At 34.7% G+C, this 16,086-nt stretch overlaps 1 protein-coding gene across 3 annotated transcripts in view; it reads right to left on the bottom strand.

Annotated features, from left to right (window-relative positions):
- Nucleotides 1–356: 356 nt before the first annotated feature.
- Nucleotides 357–16,086, bottom strand: part of LOC107453636 (proton-coupled folate transporter) — a 37,692-nt gene continuing 21,962 nt past the window's right edge. Inside the window, exons 4-9 of one of the 3 annotated variants that reach the window (XR_015432313.1) lie at nt 15,478–15,815; nt 7,813–8,052; nt 5,898–5,981; nt 5,526–5,682; nt 1,470–2,034; nt 357–549 (exon numbers count right to left, since the gene is read on the bottom strand). Coding sequence is in view for 2 of the 3 variants with exons in the window: in XM_087158563.1 (XP_087014689.1) it covers nt 1,932–2,034; nt 5,526–5,682; nt 5,898–5,981; nt 7,813–8,052; nt 15,478–15,815 (922 nt within the window). In the remaining variant the exon portion in view is untranslated. Of the gene's footprint in view, nt 2,035–5,525; nt 5,683–5,897; nt 5,982–7,812; nt 8,053–15,477; nt 15,816–16,086 lie in introns of all 3 variants that reach the window. The other 2 variants (XM_087158563.1, XM_087158564.1) reach the window with 2 other exon arrangements.

Genomic DNA, 16,086 nt, shown 5'->3' with positions numbered 1-16,086 from the left:
GAAGAAAACTGTATTAACATGAAGTGTCATTCACTACTACAAGTTTAAAAAAAATGTATTTGACCTTGAGTGGAAGAATAAAAAGTATTTTATGAATGACTGAAAATTTGAAGAAGATATATAGGGAGAGTGCGAGCAAATAGTAGGAAATGAAACGGTTGATCCTGCCTGCTGAAACAAAATAAAATGTGAAACTAGCAGGTGACCTGTATGTTTTATTCTTAAGTTAGAAAAAAAAAGTATTTGAGAGCCGCTGAAGCTTTATATAGGTTGCCTCATTGTAAAGGAGATAGTATATTTAATAAGTGCAATACATATTCATATGTAACTAAATACAATGAGAGATTCAACGAAAATAAAATGACACATTTATTTCTTACATTATACAAAAAATACAGTATTTAATAAATATTTATTCGTAACAATGAGATATCCAAAGAAAAAAAAATCTTTGGCTACATTACATTAGAAGAGATTACAAGCAACGCTCACATTTGTCTAAATGTATAGTTTTGAAATTCTCTCTTTATATATTTTGCGTTGAAAAATCTATATATATTTCTCTTACACGGCGATAAAAAAAAATGCCTCATTACAACTCTCCGAATGGCAACGCGAGAAAATCAACCAATAATTGCCGCTAAAAATGTCACATGCCAAATCTAGTTTGGGTGGCTCAACATATAGCGCTTCTAAAAACGGAAACTGAAATAACCAGAGTGTAAAATATTATGTGCTTATGCGCATCGTATTTTTTGTTAAATAATTTATTTATTATATATCAGTTTATAGATGGTAACGAGAAGAGTTTTGTGGTTGCTATCGTGACTAATTAGAAGCTAAATTGTTTTTCTGAGTGAGTGTGAGATTTGTTTTTTGGAACTGCGATGCTGTAATTTTATTGTTTAGTTAATAAACCTTCCTTTTATATTAAACGTGATAGTAGTTTCCTTAATTATTTGATTCGAAGTCCTTGGAGTTTTATTTGAGGTCAGTTTAATTTGAATTTTTTGACAAGAGAGAGCATTCTCACCAAACGAGATTACTTCCGAAATTCAATGTTTTGTTTATGAAGGGTTTTTCCATTGCAATTTCTCTTATTTAAATTTTTAATATACTTAATTATAGCCAAAATTTTAACCTTTTTAAAGAGATATCAGTTTTAGAAATTTTATCTTAAGATTTTATACTATAGCACATTTCTAATAGGTTTAACGAGTTACATGTCATTTATTTAAATTCAAATTTATTTTAATGACTTAGTATTTACTAAAAAGACGTAATTTTTTTTTAAAAAAAAAAGTTGTTATATGGATTTGAATGATTGTTTTGAATTCTTAGAATTTTGTTTGCAATGTACCTAAGTTAGTAGCGAGCGAAGTGAGCTTGGTTTGCGAAGCAAACCATATAAGATTGCGTAGCAATTTTCGGGGGTTGGCGAGCGTCAGCGAGCAGGGGGCACAGCCCACTAGTATTACAATAAACTCTCAAGTTTAATTTCCGTTCAAATGGAATGTTTTTTCTTTCTTTTAATGCTTAAAAATAATTCTTCAGCTTCAGCCGCCTGATTGCAATTATTTCTTTATTCGAAGAGTTGTGTTTGCAAAAATACCTAATTATCTGATTGACGTGTCCAAAGAGATGCTCTGCAGAAACATACCAGACATGCGGTCGTGTAATCTCTTGCAACAACAGTAGTGCGATTGCAATTTCAAAAGCAGTTTGATTTATTGGTAGTTTTATATAAAATATTTTTGCCATTATTTGAAGCTTAACCAAGCAGAGAATTCCATTTCGTTTTTCTGCTAATCCCGTCGTAGAATGTTCTAAAGTCGACCTCGTGCTTCGAACTAAGCTTTGAATAATAAAAATAGTCTTGAAAATAGTAGAATGGAACAATTTCGTTTGTACATATTTAAAAGCAAGTGAGTTCAGTACTTGGTCTGATTAAAATGGACAACTTCTTTGAGTTCTTTAGACTTTTTGGCAGTTTCAGATTCCTGGTACTGAATGTAGGACAAGCTTGTCATCCACCTGGAATTTAAAAGAGAGTAAAATTAAATGACCTTCCTACTTATGGTTTTGATAATCTCAAAAATGGCTCCTGAAGATATCCTTAAAAACAAATATTTTAATTAAATACTTGTTCAGAATTTCATTCGTCAATGTAGTTTTTGCGTGGGTTCTACAGGCATGACGTCTATGAAAACAATTTAGAATCATCCGATTTTTTTAGAGGAAGGAATATTTGCAGAAAGAAAGGACCCTTCACAAAATAATTTATCTTTTAATTTTCACAAATTTGTTTATCATCTTTAGTTAATCGAATAAACCCTTCCCGGACAAACTTCCTAAGTTCCAAATGCAGTACTCTAAGAAAATATTTCTACTTTTACAAACATCGTGTGCACATTCTTATTAAATCATATACCTTTTTGTAAATAAATAATGGATCAATTTATTCATCTAATTAATTAACAGAATATTACGTATAATTTCTGTCAACTTTTTAAATAAAATATTATGCATTTAAGAATTGTTTACTTAATGCGTAAACACATTAAAAGTGATACATTGAGTTATGTCAATTGAGTGATTTTGTTTCCATTATACGTCCATAAAGGAATATTCTGTGTTGAGCAGGCTAAATACCAAATAACCCTATTTACACACAAATCCTGGAATGTGATGCCTATTTTATGTTCCCAAATTATGAATAGTTTTCTCACAAAAACAGGATGATTTGAAATATAAATTAATTAGTCAATTAAAATATTTAAAAGCTGTAAAAATACTAAGAAAATAAGAAAGTTTCTAAAAATCTCTCTAACTGGAAAAAGAAAATTCCAGAAACGTAAAGAAAGAGAAATCAAAATTCGAGCTCTAGGTGAGTCCGACCCTTCAAAATGAATTCAGGAGATCTGCTGAAAAAAGATAGTTTGAATTGAAAATAGGGTTCGTAAATTTAAGGATGTTTTGGATCTTTCAACAAAAAACAATCTGCAGTAACATTGATATTTTTTTCGTAATAATATTAAATATTTCTGATTTAGTTTACTTAAATAATTCGTTTGTGAAAAATATGAATGATTTCATTGCTTTTGTTACTTAATTTTTTAAACATGTTAAGAAATAAATTAAATCTAAAAGAATAAACTATGTATGCATTCTTAGGGCTTTTGGAAATGGTGAATAACAATGTTGTGTTAGCAATAAAAATAGGCATCACTCGCTGAATAACTTCTACTCTAATAAATGGATTTTTACGAATTAAGCGCTAATTTCAAAGTATTATTTTCAAACACTTTTATTGAGTTACACTTTTATTGTTGATAATTGAGTAGGGGAGAGTGGGGTCAATTGTAACATTTTTTACTTAACTATTTTTAACTAACATAAAATCCAATATATTATTAGTATTAATTGACAGACGAGTAAAGTAGACTATCTTCTACTAGAAAAAAAATTAAATACCTTATTTTAAATGTTATTATATTAGTTAATAACAATTTTTAGCAGTCGTGCACTTGTTACAATTGTCCCCACTTACGGGGTCAATTGTAACAGCTCATAAATTCAACTAAAACATAGTTAATTATACATATTATCATAGTTGTGATATATATTTTTTATTGATCAAAATAGTAGTGATATTTTAGGAGTAAAAATAATAATGAGCAGAGACCTTTTAATTTTAAGGGGTTAAAAATTTTAATTTATGCTGTGAAAGGTAACAAATAAAATAATGCACATGCAACATAATATAAATGATATAGAAAACTATTGGTGGTTCTTAAAGAGTTAAGTAATGGTTTGTAAACACAAGATTATTTATTTTCAGCTGTTACATTCGTCCCTTTACTTATTGTTACAATCGTCCCCAAGACGCCATTTCAGCTTCATTTGTTTAAAACAATGCTAGGTAATTAACAAAACTAATCTTTTTTTTTTGAAATGTTAATTAAGGTGTCTACTTACATATTCCGTTAATAATTTTGATTTGTTTAAACAAAATTACTTTGGTACAATATAATATTCTTATACCAAAAAAAGTACTTACGTAGCGTAAAAATATCTTTTGTGATGTAACTCTTTCAAAAGTACATAAAAATGGTTGCCAGCAGGGGTGTACATGTAGATTTATTAAATACACCTTGTGCGCGACCTAGGAACCACATCTAGAACCCGACACTCGAAATTTTTGCTCTGTTACAATTGTACCCTGTTACAATTGACCCCACTCTCCCCTACCAACTATTAAGTTAAGACACAAAAAAGTCTCCAACCAAGTAAAAATTCTTGATGGTCCCATGAAAAAATGTTTATATTGGTGCGATTGATGATGGTCCAACATTTTTCATTCTGTGCTCATGGTGTTTGATATGCCATCAAACTGCTACTTTAATACCATGATGGTTCACCATCAGGAGCGTGATTTAACAATTCATGAAGATCCGTGATGGTTTCAACTATACATTTTCATGATGGTTTGACGAGAATTCTTGTTGGTACAGCAGGAATCGAAAATATTTGGCTCTTTTTTTTATGTTGTCTCATCATAAATCAGACCGCATTTCTACATTGAGGTGGTTCATGACTGTTCCCAGATTTCCAAGAAACTATGATGGAAATTTCTGTTTTTTCAACATGATCAAAACAAATTGCTATTCTTATGTTGTACCATCATAAATCAGTTTAAAGTCCTACATGGATGTTACTTATGTTGGTGACCATCAAAAAATATAATGGTTCATAATGGAATTATGGATGGTTACCATCAAGATTATGTTGGCCCGGCATCCATGGAAAACTATCAAAAACTTTGTATATAGTAAATTGCCTTGTACAAAATATTAACACTATTTTAAAATTTGACTTCCTCCTCCTTTTTTTTCTCACTTAGTGTGGATTTATATCTGTGACCGGCAATTATGTATGACGTTTTTAGGCAAAGTATGAGAAGTAGTGCCTAGGCATTGCATGTAATGCCGGATGCTATTCAGGAATAAACGTCCTCATGAGGTTATTATGCAAATGATGTTACTGTGAATGACCGAAATCGGTGATTGTCAGCATTCACCGGTGAAAGTCAACAACCACTGATTTCGGTCATTTACAGCAGCGGTTCTTAACCTATGGGTCGCGACCCAAAATTGGGTCGCGAAGCATATTTCTTGGGTCGCGCTGAGTCGAACCAAAAAAGTTAGTTAATACACCAAATAATAAGTAATACCAACACCTCCTAGAAGAAATCATTGTGGTTTACTCAGCTAATTTTGACTTTTCTTGGGGTCGCGACATGAACATATTGCTCAAATTTGGGTCGCGGCTTGAAAAGATTAAGAACCACTGATTTACAGTAACATCAAATAACCTCATCAGGACGTTTATTTCATACTTTGCCTAAATAACATCCGGCATTATATGCAATGCCTAGGCAAAGTAAATATGTAATACTTCTCATATTTCATACTTTGCCGGCCACATTCATTCGATTATGCAGCAGAGTAAAGAGAGAAACTTACGCAAAGATGATGGTTGCTGGAATAAGAAAGATGGCAGCTGATGCGTAGGCTAAACCTGGATAGAAATGGACAGATGAATTGTAGATTTGTGTCATGGAAATGGTCCCCAAAACAGGAGTCAGAGATTCACAGGTTGCCAGCAGAGAAAAAACCTTCCCTAAGATTATTCAAACAATGTCTTAGATATTCCGAATATACAAAAAAAAAATAATAATTTTATCTAGATTCATTTATTCAAATTTACACGGAAATTCCTGAATTGTAGGATAACGTACATTACTTTAAATGTCAAGAATAATGCAAATAATTAAAGGATTGATCCAGTGAAAGGTGTTACTAGAAGAAAACATTGTTGAGAGTGAAATAAATTACCTAATTCCTGCTTGCTGACTAGTTTTGACATTCTTGATCTGACAGCTATTCCTCCGCATGCATACATTGTACCAGCAAACCAAGCTGAAACACAAACATTTAGTTAGACTAACAATCATGCAAACATTTTTCTTGTAGTGTGTCTAAACTCAGTGGCGTGACAGCCCATAGAGGACTCTGTTTTCTTGACGTATAGGCTCTGGCGTGCAGATGTTCCAGTTGGGTGGTCAGCGCCCAACGTGGACAACGCATTATCGACCCACTGAAAGGCTGAGTCAACCTTGCCCGTCCCTAGGATCGAACCAAGGACCTGTGGCACGACAGCGCGAAGCGCTACCACTCAGCCAATCGTCTTGTAGCGTGTCTACCACTACAATTATTCAATTCAAATTCATTAGTATATAATACTTGTTAACTCGATTCTATGTTGGGATACCTTTTCATAGTTGAAGGTTGACATTGTCTATACATTGGTGTCATTTTAGTTGACGGTCAGCATTGTCTATACACGTCCCGGTCCCCACATTGGTGACCCGGACGTGATATGAATACGCCTACCCTTTTAGATACTCCTATTTCGATTGAGAGTCCACGTTGAACAGTTGACTTTCAACTTATGACTGCGTGGTCCACCTGCTCGTGCCATTGCTACTCAGTCTCGATCACACGCATAATTGGTCTGCATACACTCAAGGTTGTGCGTCGGTGGTTCTTGAACACATTTTATGACAATATAGTAGATAGATATATAAAATAGATATTTCATCGCTGTATTTTTCGATTCGTTGTAACGCTTTCAATGGTGTTGCAAATTTATTTAAATGCAATTTCATAAGATGATTCATAAATTTACTTTGTTATGATAAATGTGGATAGTATCTATAGTTAAATCATTTAAATATAATTAAAAATTATGCTTCTTTAAATTCTCATTCATGAAAACTCGAACCAAAATTATGTAAGAATTTATTCACATTTCACGTAATATAATAATGGTGGAATATTAAGAGAGTTAAATAAAATTCGATTCTATGTACCATTTCATAGATGAAAGTTGACATTCTCGTCTCCCCACATTCTTAAAATGTTACAACCAACCTTCATAAATGAAAATCCCTTATCTGCGTACATTTAGAAGGGTGAACAAAAAAAAAACTTGATCGCAATTACTTTTTTGTGTAAAACAAATAGATATATAAAGGTCTAACCTTAAGAAAATCATCCACATTGATCACAATTAAAACACTATTTACGCGTCGTAACTACTGTCCTGAGTAGGGTCTTCTACAGCAAGATGAGAACGCGTATCCCTTATCAAAGTAGTCATATTTTTCTCCTGTGTCAGCCCTAGAGTAAAGAGAAACTTTGAAATAAGCAGACTTAGTTCTTACCGTAGACAAACTCTCTGCCGTTCTGTATTTGTGATTACTGAAGTCTTGTTAAAGGATAAGAAAGATCGGCCAATTCAGTCATCGAACGTCAATGACTATTCGTTTCATTTGAGCGTATGGCTAAAGATATCAGTTGTGATTTAATGTGGAAGTGTTCTAACAAATCCATTTGAGATCGTTGCGAGGAGCGACCAAAAAAGCGAAATTGGACTGGGTTAAGATTGAACTAGATTAACGAAGATATTTCATAAGAATTTATCTTTAATGAATAGATATTATCCCTCAACGCATCCATTGTTTCACATAAGAATTCAATTGAGTTTCTCGCATTATTTATTTTGAAATAAAACTCACCGATCTTCTATTTTTATTCGTTATCTATAGTATATATAATCTTCATTTTTATTCTATTTCATTTTATCTACTTTGTAATAGTTTCGAAATATAAAAGTGTTCCGTTTTAGTAAAATCTTATAAAACAACACATAAGTGATTTTTAAATGAAGGAAAAATCTATATGTTACCGTAGAATATGATAGATTCTGACATGGTGAGTGACATGAGTATCATTTTTGCCATCAGAGAAAGGATACCGATGAGTCCAACACCAGCCTCGTGAACGAGTAGCCTCTTGTTGAGGATGGGCACTAGGGTCAAAGTGGCCACCGCGTTTAACAAACTGAAGAATGTAGTTGTGTAAGAATAGCGTGGAACATCCCACTTGAACAACCTTCTTGTGTAGGGAAAGGCTATGGCAAGGGATCCTGCTTGGAAATACATATGAATTTGTAATCTCTAAAACTACTAGACCGATACTACATACATTGATACAATACAAAACATTCAACAACGCATGCCTAACACTCGTTTAAGGTATGAAACAACAACAAATCACACAGCAGCGCGATTTCATTCTTGAAATATATCATTTTCTGTGGCCATTTAATTCCTTTCTACTTGTTCCAGACGCAAGTGCGTGAACGCAGATGCAGTGATTACCAGACGCAAATGCGTGAACGCAGATGCAGTGATTATTTATTATATTATTTATGATATTATTTCTTACATTATTCTTTTGTTGGCAACATGTATATATTCTTTGTGTACACTTTTGATAGTAAAAGAGTTTGTTCTTTTTGATACTTGTTTTAGTGTTGATTATAATTAGGGAACATTTACGTTTATAACCAACACATTTTGGTGCCGAAACAACTCGGTTTAAAATTAAATACGAATCAGATGAATAATTTACGCAGTCACTCTTTTAAAAACTAGCAAAACGTCAAACTGTGGCGTAACTACCACTACAAAAGTTAAACATCATTCACTAGTATATAAAGCATGCTAACTTGATTCTATCACGAGGTACCTTTTGATAGATGACGGTTGGCATGATCGATAACACCGCCCCCCACACTGGTGACCTCAGGACGTGATTAGTTTAACAGTGCGAAGATTTTATTTGGATAAAAGAAAGGTTTGTGCATTACCATTATTTTATAATTATCTTTATATTAAACATGGAGGAAAGCACAAACGATAATTTAAATTCATCAACTCAAGGTAATGTGAATTTAGAAGTAAACAAAGTGGCAGTTAAACCACCAATTTTTTGGCGACATAAACCTAAGTTATGGTTCTTACAACTTGAAGCACAGTTTGCTAACGGCAATATTACTCGTGATTTAACTAAGTATAACATTGTCGTTGCCTCATTAGACGAAAATGTCTTAGATTTCGTTGAGGATATTTTGTTAAACCCGCCAATGAATGGAAAATACGACGCTTTAAAAAATGCATTGTTAAGAAGATTGACAGATTCTGAAGAAGCCAGGTTAAAAAAAGTGTTGACTACACTTAATCTTGGCGATAAGCGTCCATCTGACTTGTTGCGACAAATGAAAGGTTTGGCTGAAAATTCCATTTCTGAGGAATTGTTAAAATCACTTTGGCTACAGAGGCTACCACAACAAGTTCAAGCTATATTATCTATTAGCTCTGATTCTTTGGATAAAATGGCAGAGATGGCAGACAAAATTATTGGCATATTTAGCTCAACAGAGTTATGTACAGTTGATAAAGTATCCAGTAAAAATTTTAAGCATAGTAACATTAGTAACGAAAAATTTAATTCATTGGAGATTAATATTGCAGAATTAACTAAGAAATTTGATACATTCGTTACAAGGAGTAGATCTCAAGATAAATCTGTAAGAGCTCGAGACCGTAGCCGTTCGAGATCCCAATCTTCTCGTTATAAGTTATGTTGGTACCATTTTAAATTTGGAAACAAGGCACATCGCTGTGTTAAACCTTGCCAATTTCAAAAACCAACAAATACTTCGGAAAACTAACGGGCCGGTCGATTGAAGAGGCCAACGACTACGGCCATCCAAATTGCCGCCTCTTTCTTTTTGACAAGTCAAGCAAAAGGCACTATCTTATTGACACTGGGGCTGACGTGTCTGTAATTCCACCGCCAAAACCCAATAAACTGTTCCCATCTGATTTTAAACTTTATGCTGCAAATTCAAGTTCAATCAAAACTTACGGCAAGCAACTTATCAGTTTAGATTTAGGCTTGAGAAGACGTTTCAAATGGAATTTCATCATAGCAGACGTCTCAAAGCCAATAATTGGCGCAGATTTTCTTAAGGCACATGGACTTTTGGTAGACATTAAGCAAAAACGTTTGCTTGATCCTTTAACGTCATTGACAGTCTCAACTAAAATAATCAAAGGACCATCTTCATTTTTAACACCCCTCGATAGTAATAATCTAGATCCAGATATTCATTCTCTACTGCAAGAATTCAAAAACTTATCTTCAGAAAAAATAGAACTGGATAAAGTTAACCTAAACCATAATGTCACTCATGCTATTGTTACAAAAGGCCCACCCATAACATCTAGAGTGCGTAGATTGGCTCCAGAGAAACTAAAAATCGCCAAAGCAGAATTTGACTACATGCTTGAGCGTGGCATATGCCGACCATCAAGCAGCCCTTGGTCTAGTCCATTACATCTGGTCAAGAAAAAAAATGGCGAATGGAGACCGTGCGGAGACTATCGTGCTTTAAATGCAGCTACATTACCGGATAGATATCCTATACCACACCTGCATGATTTTACACACCAATTAGAAGGTTGTACTATATATTCCACATTGGATCTTCATCGAGCTTATCATCAAATTCCCATGGAACCAGCAGATATAGAAAAAACAGCTATTAGTACACCATTCGGACTGTTCGAATTTCCTTTGATGACTTTTGGACTTCGTAACGCAGCGCAGACATTCCAGAGATTTATGCACGCCGTTCTACGTGGTCTAGAATTCTGTTTCGTCTATCTGGATGACATATTAATTGCATCACGCTCTAAAGAGGAACATCTACAACATCTCAGAATAGTTTTTGAAAGATTGCAACAATTTGGATTAACATTGAATCTCAGTAAATGCAACTTCGCTAAGCCTGAGTTGAATTTTGTTGGCCACAATGTTTCTCTAAAAGGAATTCGTCCAACAGAAGAAAAAGTCAAAGTCATTGAAGATTTCACTAAACCCAAAACAGTCAAACAACTTAGAAGATTTTTGGGAATTATAAATTTCTACAGAAGATTTATTCCTCAAGCGGCTCAACACCAAGCATGCTTATATGATTATTTAAAAAACAGCAAGAAGAATGATAATCGAACTATCGAATGGTCAGACGAAGCTTCAAATGCTTTTACGAAATCCAAAGAATTGTTAAAATCTGTAGCAAATTTGTCTCACCCAGTGCCATCTGCTAAACTTGCCCTTATGGTAGACGCTTCCAATATAGCGATAGGTGGAGTGGTGCAACAACTCGTCAATAATGATTGGCAACCGCTAGGTTTCTTTTCTGTTCGACTGACACCTACACAAAAGAATTATAGCACCTATGATCGTGAACTGCTAGCTGCATATTCGTCTATTAAGCATTTCCGATATTTGTTGGAGGGTCGAGAATTTACGTTATTCACTGATCACAAGCCGCTGGTATACGCTTTCCGACAAAACTTGGAGAAAGCATCACCCCGACAACAAAGACATTTGGAGTACATTAGCCAATTCACATTAGAAATTCAACACATTTCTGGAAAAGATAACATGGTTGCTGACGCTCTTTCAAGATTGGAAGAAATAAGAATTACTTCCGAAATTGACTTTGAATCCCTAGCCAAAGCTCAAGAAATCGACGATGAGTTAAAAGATTTAATGACGTCTCAAAACTCTTCTTTGAAATTTGAGCTAGTTCCTATTTTTGGCTCTAATCATTCATTATATTGCGATACAACCACAAAAATTAAAAGACCATTTATTCCAATTAACTTTAGAAAACTAGTATTCAAAAGTGTGCACAATCTCTCACATCCTGGAATTAAAGCGACTGTTCGATTAGTTACATCAAAATTTATTTGGCCATCAATAAACAAAGACATTCGTGATTGGACCAAGAGTTGTTTGAAATGCCAGAAATCCAAAATTTCTAAACATAATCATTCTCCATTACAAGAATATCCTATAGTTGGTCAACGATTTCAAGACATTAATCTAGACCTGATTGGACCTTTGCCATCATCAGAAGGATTTCGTTATTGCCTTACGATAATTGATCGCTACACGCGATGGGCAGAAGCCATTCCTTTACCTGATATTCGAGCAGAGACAGTTTCTGATGCTTTATTGAAAAATTGGATCGCTCGCTACGGTATTCCAAGCGTAATTACAACCGATCAGGGTGCGCAATTTGAGTCTCAATTGTTCCAAGAACTTTCGAAATTACTTGGTTTTAAAAGAAATAGAACTACTGCATATCACCCACAAGCTAATGGCTGTGTAGAACGTTGGCATCGTACTTTGAAAGCAAGCATAATGTGTCATGAAAATCCAAGCTGGACAAAGTCACTTCCGATTATTCTACTTGGTTTACGCACAACCTTGCGAGATGACTGTCATGAGATTCTTCATCGTTCGAGTAACTCACCAGAGGTACCTTTTGATAGATGACGGTTGGCATGATCGATAACTCCGCCCCCCACATTGGTGACCTTCGACCGTGATTTGATCACGCAAGTAACGCCCACTTCGCAATCTCTTAACGGTTACGCCTACTTCGATGGATAGTCCACATTGAACAGTTGACTTGCTATTTGTGAATGCATTATTCATCTCCTGCGCTGTTGCTTCTCAGTCTCGTCTCGAACATTCACACATCGCCTACACTCTCAACTCCTGCATACTCTCGACTGCTAATGGCAACACAGGAGCGACTTCGACTGTGATGTTAATACACCTCTCACATTCAGCACTCAAAACTCCGGTGACCTTAATTGCAGCTCTCCCGGTCTTTCACAAGTACAGCAACTAGTGAGATCTGTTCATCGAATTACATCCCTGATAAAATTCTGGTGGGGGAGTACTGTGGCGTAACTACCACTACAAAAGTTAAACATCATTCACTAGTATATAAAGCATGCTAACTTGATTCTATCACGAGGTACCTTTTGATAGATGACGGTTGGCATGATCGATAACACCGCCCCCCACAAAACATCAGTATTACTCAATGATGAAGAAGGTCTTTCTACAGCATTAGTTGGTGTTGAAGCCGCATTAAATAGTCGACCGTTAGTTTATGAACAAGGAAATGATGATCCTGAAGAAACATTAACACCATCCCATTTTCTTACCGGTAAAAGACTTACAACAATACCTTCACAACCTGCAGCATCTAGTAGAAATCTCCCGACCTGTTCAACTGTATGCACAGATCAAATTACAACAAACTTATTTCATGAAATTTATTGGAATACTATTTAGAATCAAACAATTAATATGAGAAGAATTTGTAATAATTTTAAATGAACCAAAAAGCAAAAAGACATATTTTTCCGACTAAAATCATTGACAATTCTACAAAAAATCATTGAGTTCATTGTGTAATCAAAAAAGTCATCTGGAATGACATTTTTGCCTTATCTTCCATTATCGTCTACTAAATATTTTGTATGACTGGATGATGAAAATATTTCATCGTAGACCAGTATTTCAAAAAATGCTTTTTTATTTTAAACCAGTTCTCATTTAATACTATGGTAAAGACAGTGTGCGAAAACGGATAGCTTTTGATTTAATGATCACGTTATAGGACTCAATCTTGAAGACTCGACCTCAAATCAATGAGCGCAGACGACGCGTACTTTCCTCTAAACAAACATCTGTTCTGACTCCCAAAATAACGAATGCAATATGAGGTTAGGAGAGCGATCCAAAGTTTGTTGTTAATTTTACCATTATCTCGAGAATTTTTTAAGCTGATAAGTGTAATAAGATAACGATGGCTGGTTGATGAGAATTCTACTCCCAACTCGTACTGAGACACAGTTCTGATATCGTCAATGGTTGACGGATCATCGGTGAGAATCCTTTCTCCATGGGACTAACTGTGGGGATGTTTTCGGGGTTTTCTCCTCCATGTAACACTGCTTATTTACTGAAAAGTCCTCAAAGAAGGCTCTCAAACTGTTTGTTCCTTTATCTTCCGAATCAGGTTTAAAATTGCAAAAGCTACAGAGCCGAACATAGATAATCGAAAACTCAAGATTGGGTTGGTTTAGCAACAATTATATCTTTTCCCTAGTTGAGTTCGAAATTGTCTCAATATGGGTCGTCCTATATGAACATGTTCAGAGGGGTGTCTAGATTTTTTTAATATGGGTCCTATACAGTGTCGGGGCTTATATTTGCTGAATAATGATTATAAAATATCGCGAGAATCTGACAATTCTATATAGGCCCCGCCCCTTTTTTTTCTTTTCTCCAAGCCTTGGACATGTGCCTAGGTCATTATGAACCCTCATATAGGGCCTCTATTGGAAAATCCTTTGAACTCTTATTGAGACAATATTCGTAAATAATGGTCAAATGAAGTTACTTTGCTGCTAATCCCTGGTTAAATGATTCAACTCACTCTAAGAGTCTTTGTGAAATCCTAATTATCAGAGGTGATACTCTATACAGCTTTAGTGTTTATACAGGGCTGAAACCGTGTATCATTTTGTTAAATGACTCGATATATAATATAAACATAGAATATTTATTATATTAGGAATTATATAACTATATAATAATAATTAGACCCAATTATTAAGCGCCCTGTTGTGTTTTAATAATTGCATGTTTTGCACGAGTTTATGGGCAATACTTTTATATTTAAACATGCATGTCATGGGTTTTTTTTCAAGACATTTTCTATATACTTCCTATTTGTATTTATTTTAACGTATTGCATTACAAATTTTCAGGGCTCGAAAAACCGCCCGTCCTCGGCGGTCAAAAATTCCCCGAGGACAACGAATTTTTCGAATCCGACGTCCGCGCGGACGGCCATTTTCCCGTTAATGTTCGTGATACATTTTCAATTTTTATTATCTTATAAGAGTCTAGCGCCTCACTTCTAAAATGACCATACAATCTAGAAATACAGCAGCATACTGCGCATGGTGGAATTGACGTTTTCTCTGTCTGGGAGTACTGCAGCGGTTGAAAAGGGCTTTTCAGCAATGAACTTACAAAAAAAAAACACATTATGTACTGATCTTAAACAAGAAGCGTTAAACGCAATTATGAACATCTACCTAAATGGAAAGCCCCTTTCAGATTTCTGTGCCGAAACCTCTGTAAATCATTGGCTTGATTGTGGACCTGGCAAACGTCATATTTGATTCATTTAAAAAACGCAGTACCCTCGGATAAATTGACCTTTGTCATTTAAATTATTTCATAAAAGAAATACTAGGTTACTACTAGTAACCTAGTATTTCTTTTCTTACTTTACATTGTAATTCTAGTATTTGTAATCCTAGTAACTACTAATTAATTGTGCAATTTATATAAATGTTTGTAATAAATAAGAGAAAATTATATTTTTATTTAGAAGCTGCGGGTTAGTTTCAAAGGAGGACGGGTACATTGTTGGACAAGCCGTCCTCTGGGACGGGTAAAATTTCTGAGTTTTTTCGAGCCCTGCAAATTTTAATAAATTGATACACGGATGTAAACAATCGCGTCAAAGCACTAAAGCTGTACAGCGTATCACCTGATTCTACATAGTCCAATAATGTGGCCGTATATAGGGGGGAAAGAAGGGTAAAAGGTATACCTAGATGTATGAGACGTATAGAGAAACTGATGAAGAGAAGGGAGAAGATTTGCAGCCTGAGGTTTCCTGTCCTCGGTTTGGCACACGTCTTGAAACTCTCCTTCACATTGTCCAATCTGAAGAGATCCCTGAACATCATCCCTTTACTCATGTCCCTCACTTTAGTCTCCAGAACATAGAACTTCATCCAGAGGAAGGCCAGTGCAAAACTGAAGGGACCGATGCACATGACAGGAAGGTAACCACCCGCCCGGAACACTTGACCACCCACGAAAGAACCAGTCGGGGTGGCCATGATCGTAAAGAATTCCAGGACTGCGTAACGGGTTTGACGGGATCTGTAATGCATTTAAACAGTTCATATCAATATTTCACTAGAAAGTCATTTCAATTTCAATTGGAAAAACAATTTCGTAAGATTTTGTGACTTTTTGTACAACATATAAATTTTTTTTAGTTCTCACTAATAACTAACTAAAAATAATATCAAAAATATTAAAAATGAATTTTAAACAAATTTCTTTATGCAATAGGTACGCTTCCTTCACAATCAAGTCATTTTGACTGCTTTTGGACAATACAGTCTGTTAACATATATTTCTGGAAAAT

The sequence above is a fragment of the Parasteatoda tepidariorum genome, chromosome 3, assembly GCF_982258835.1.
Source record: "Parasteatoda tepidariorum strain Cologne lab strain chromosome 3, Ptep-v5.0, whole genome shotgun sequence".
Taxonomy (NCBI): Eukaryota; Metazoa; Arthropoda; class Arachnida; order Araneae; family Theridiidae; genus Parasteatoda; species Parasteatoda tepidariorum.
Note: the sequence above shows the minus strand (reverse complement) of the source record. Positions and strands in the feature narration are given on the sequence as shown.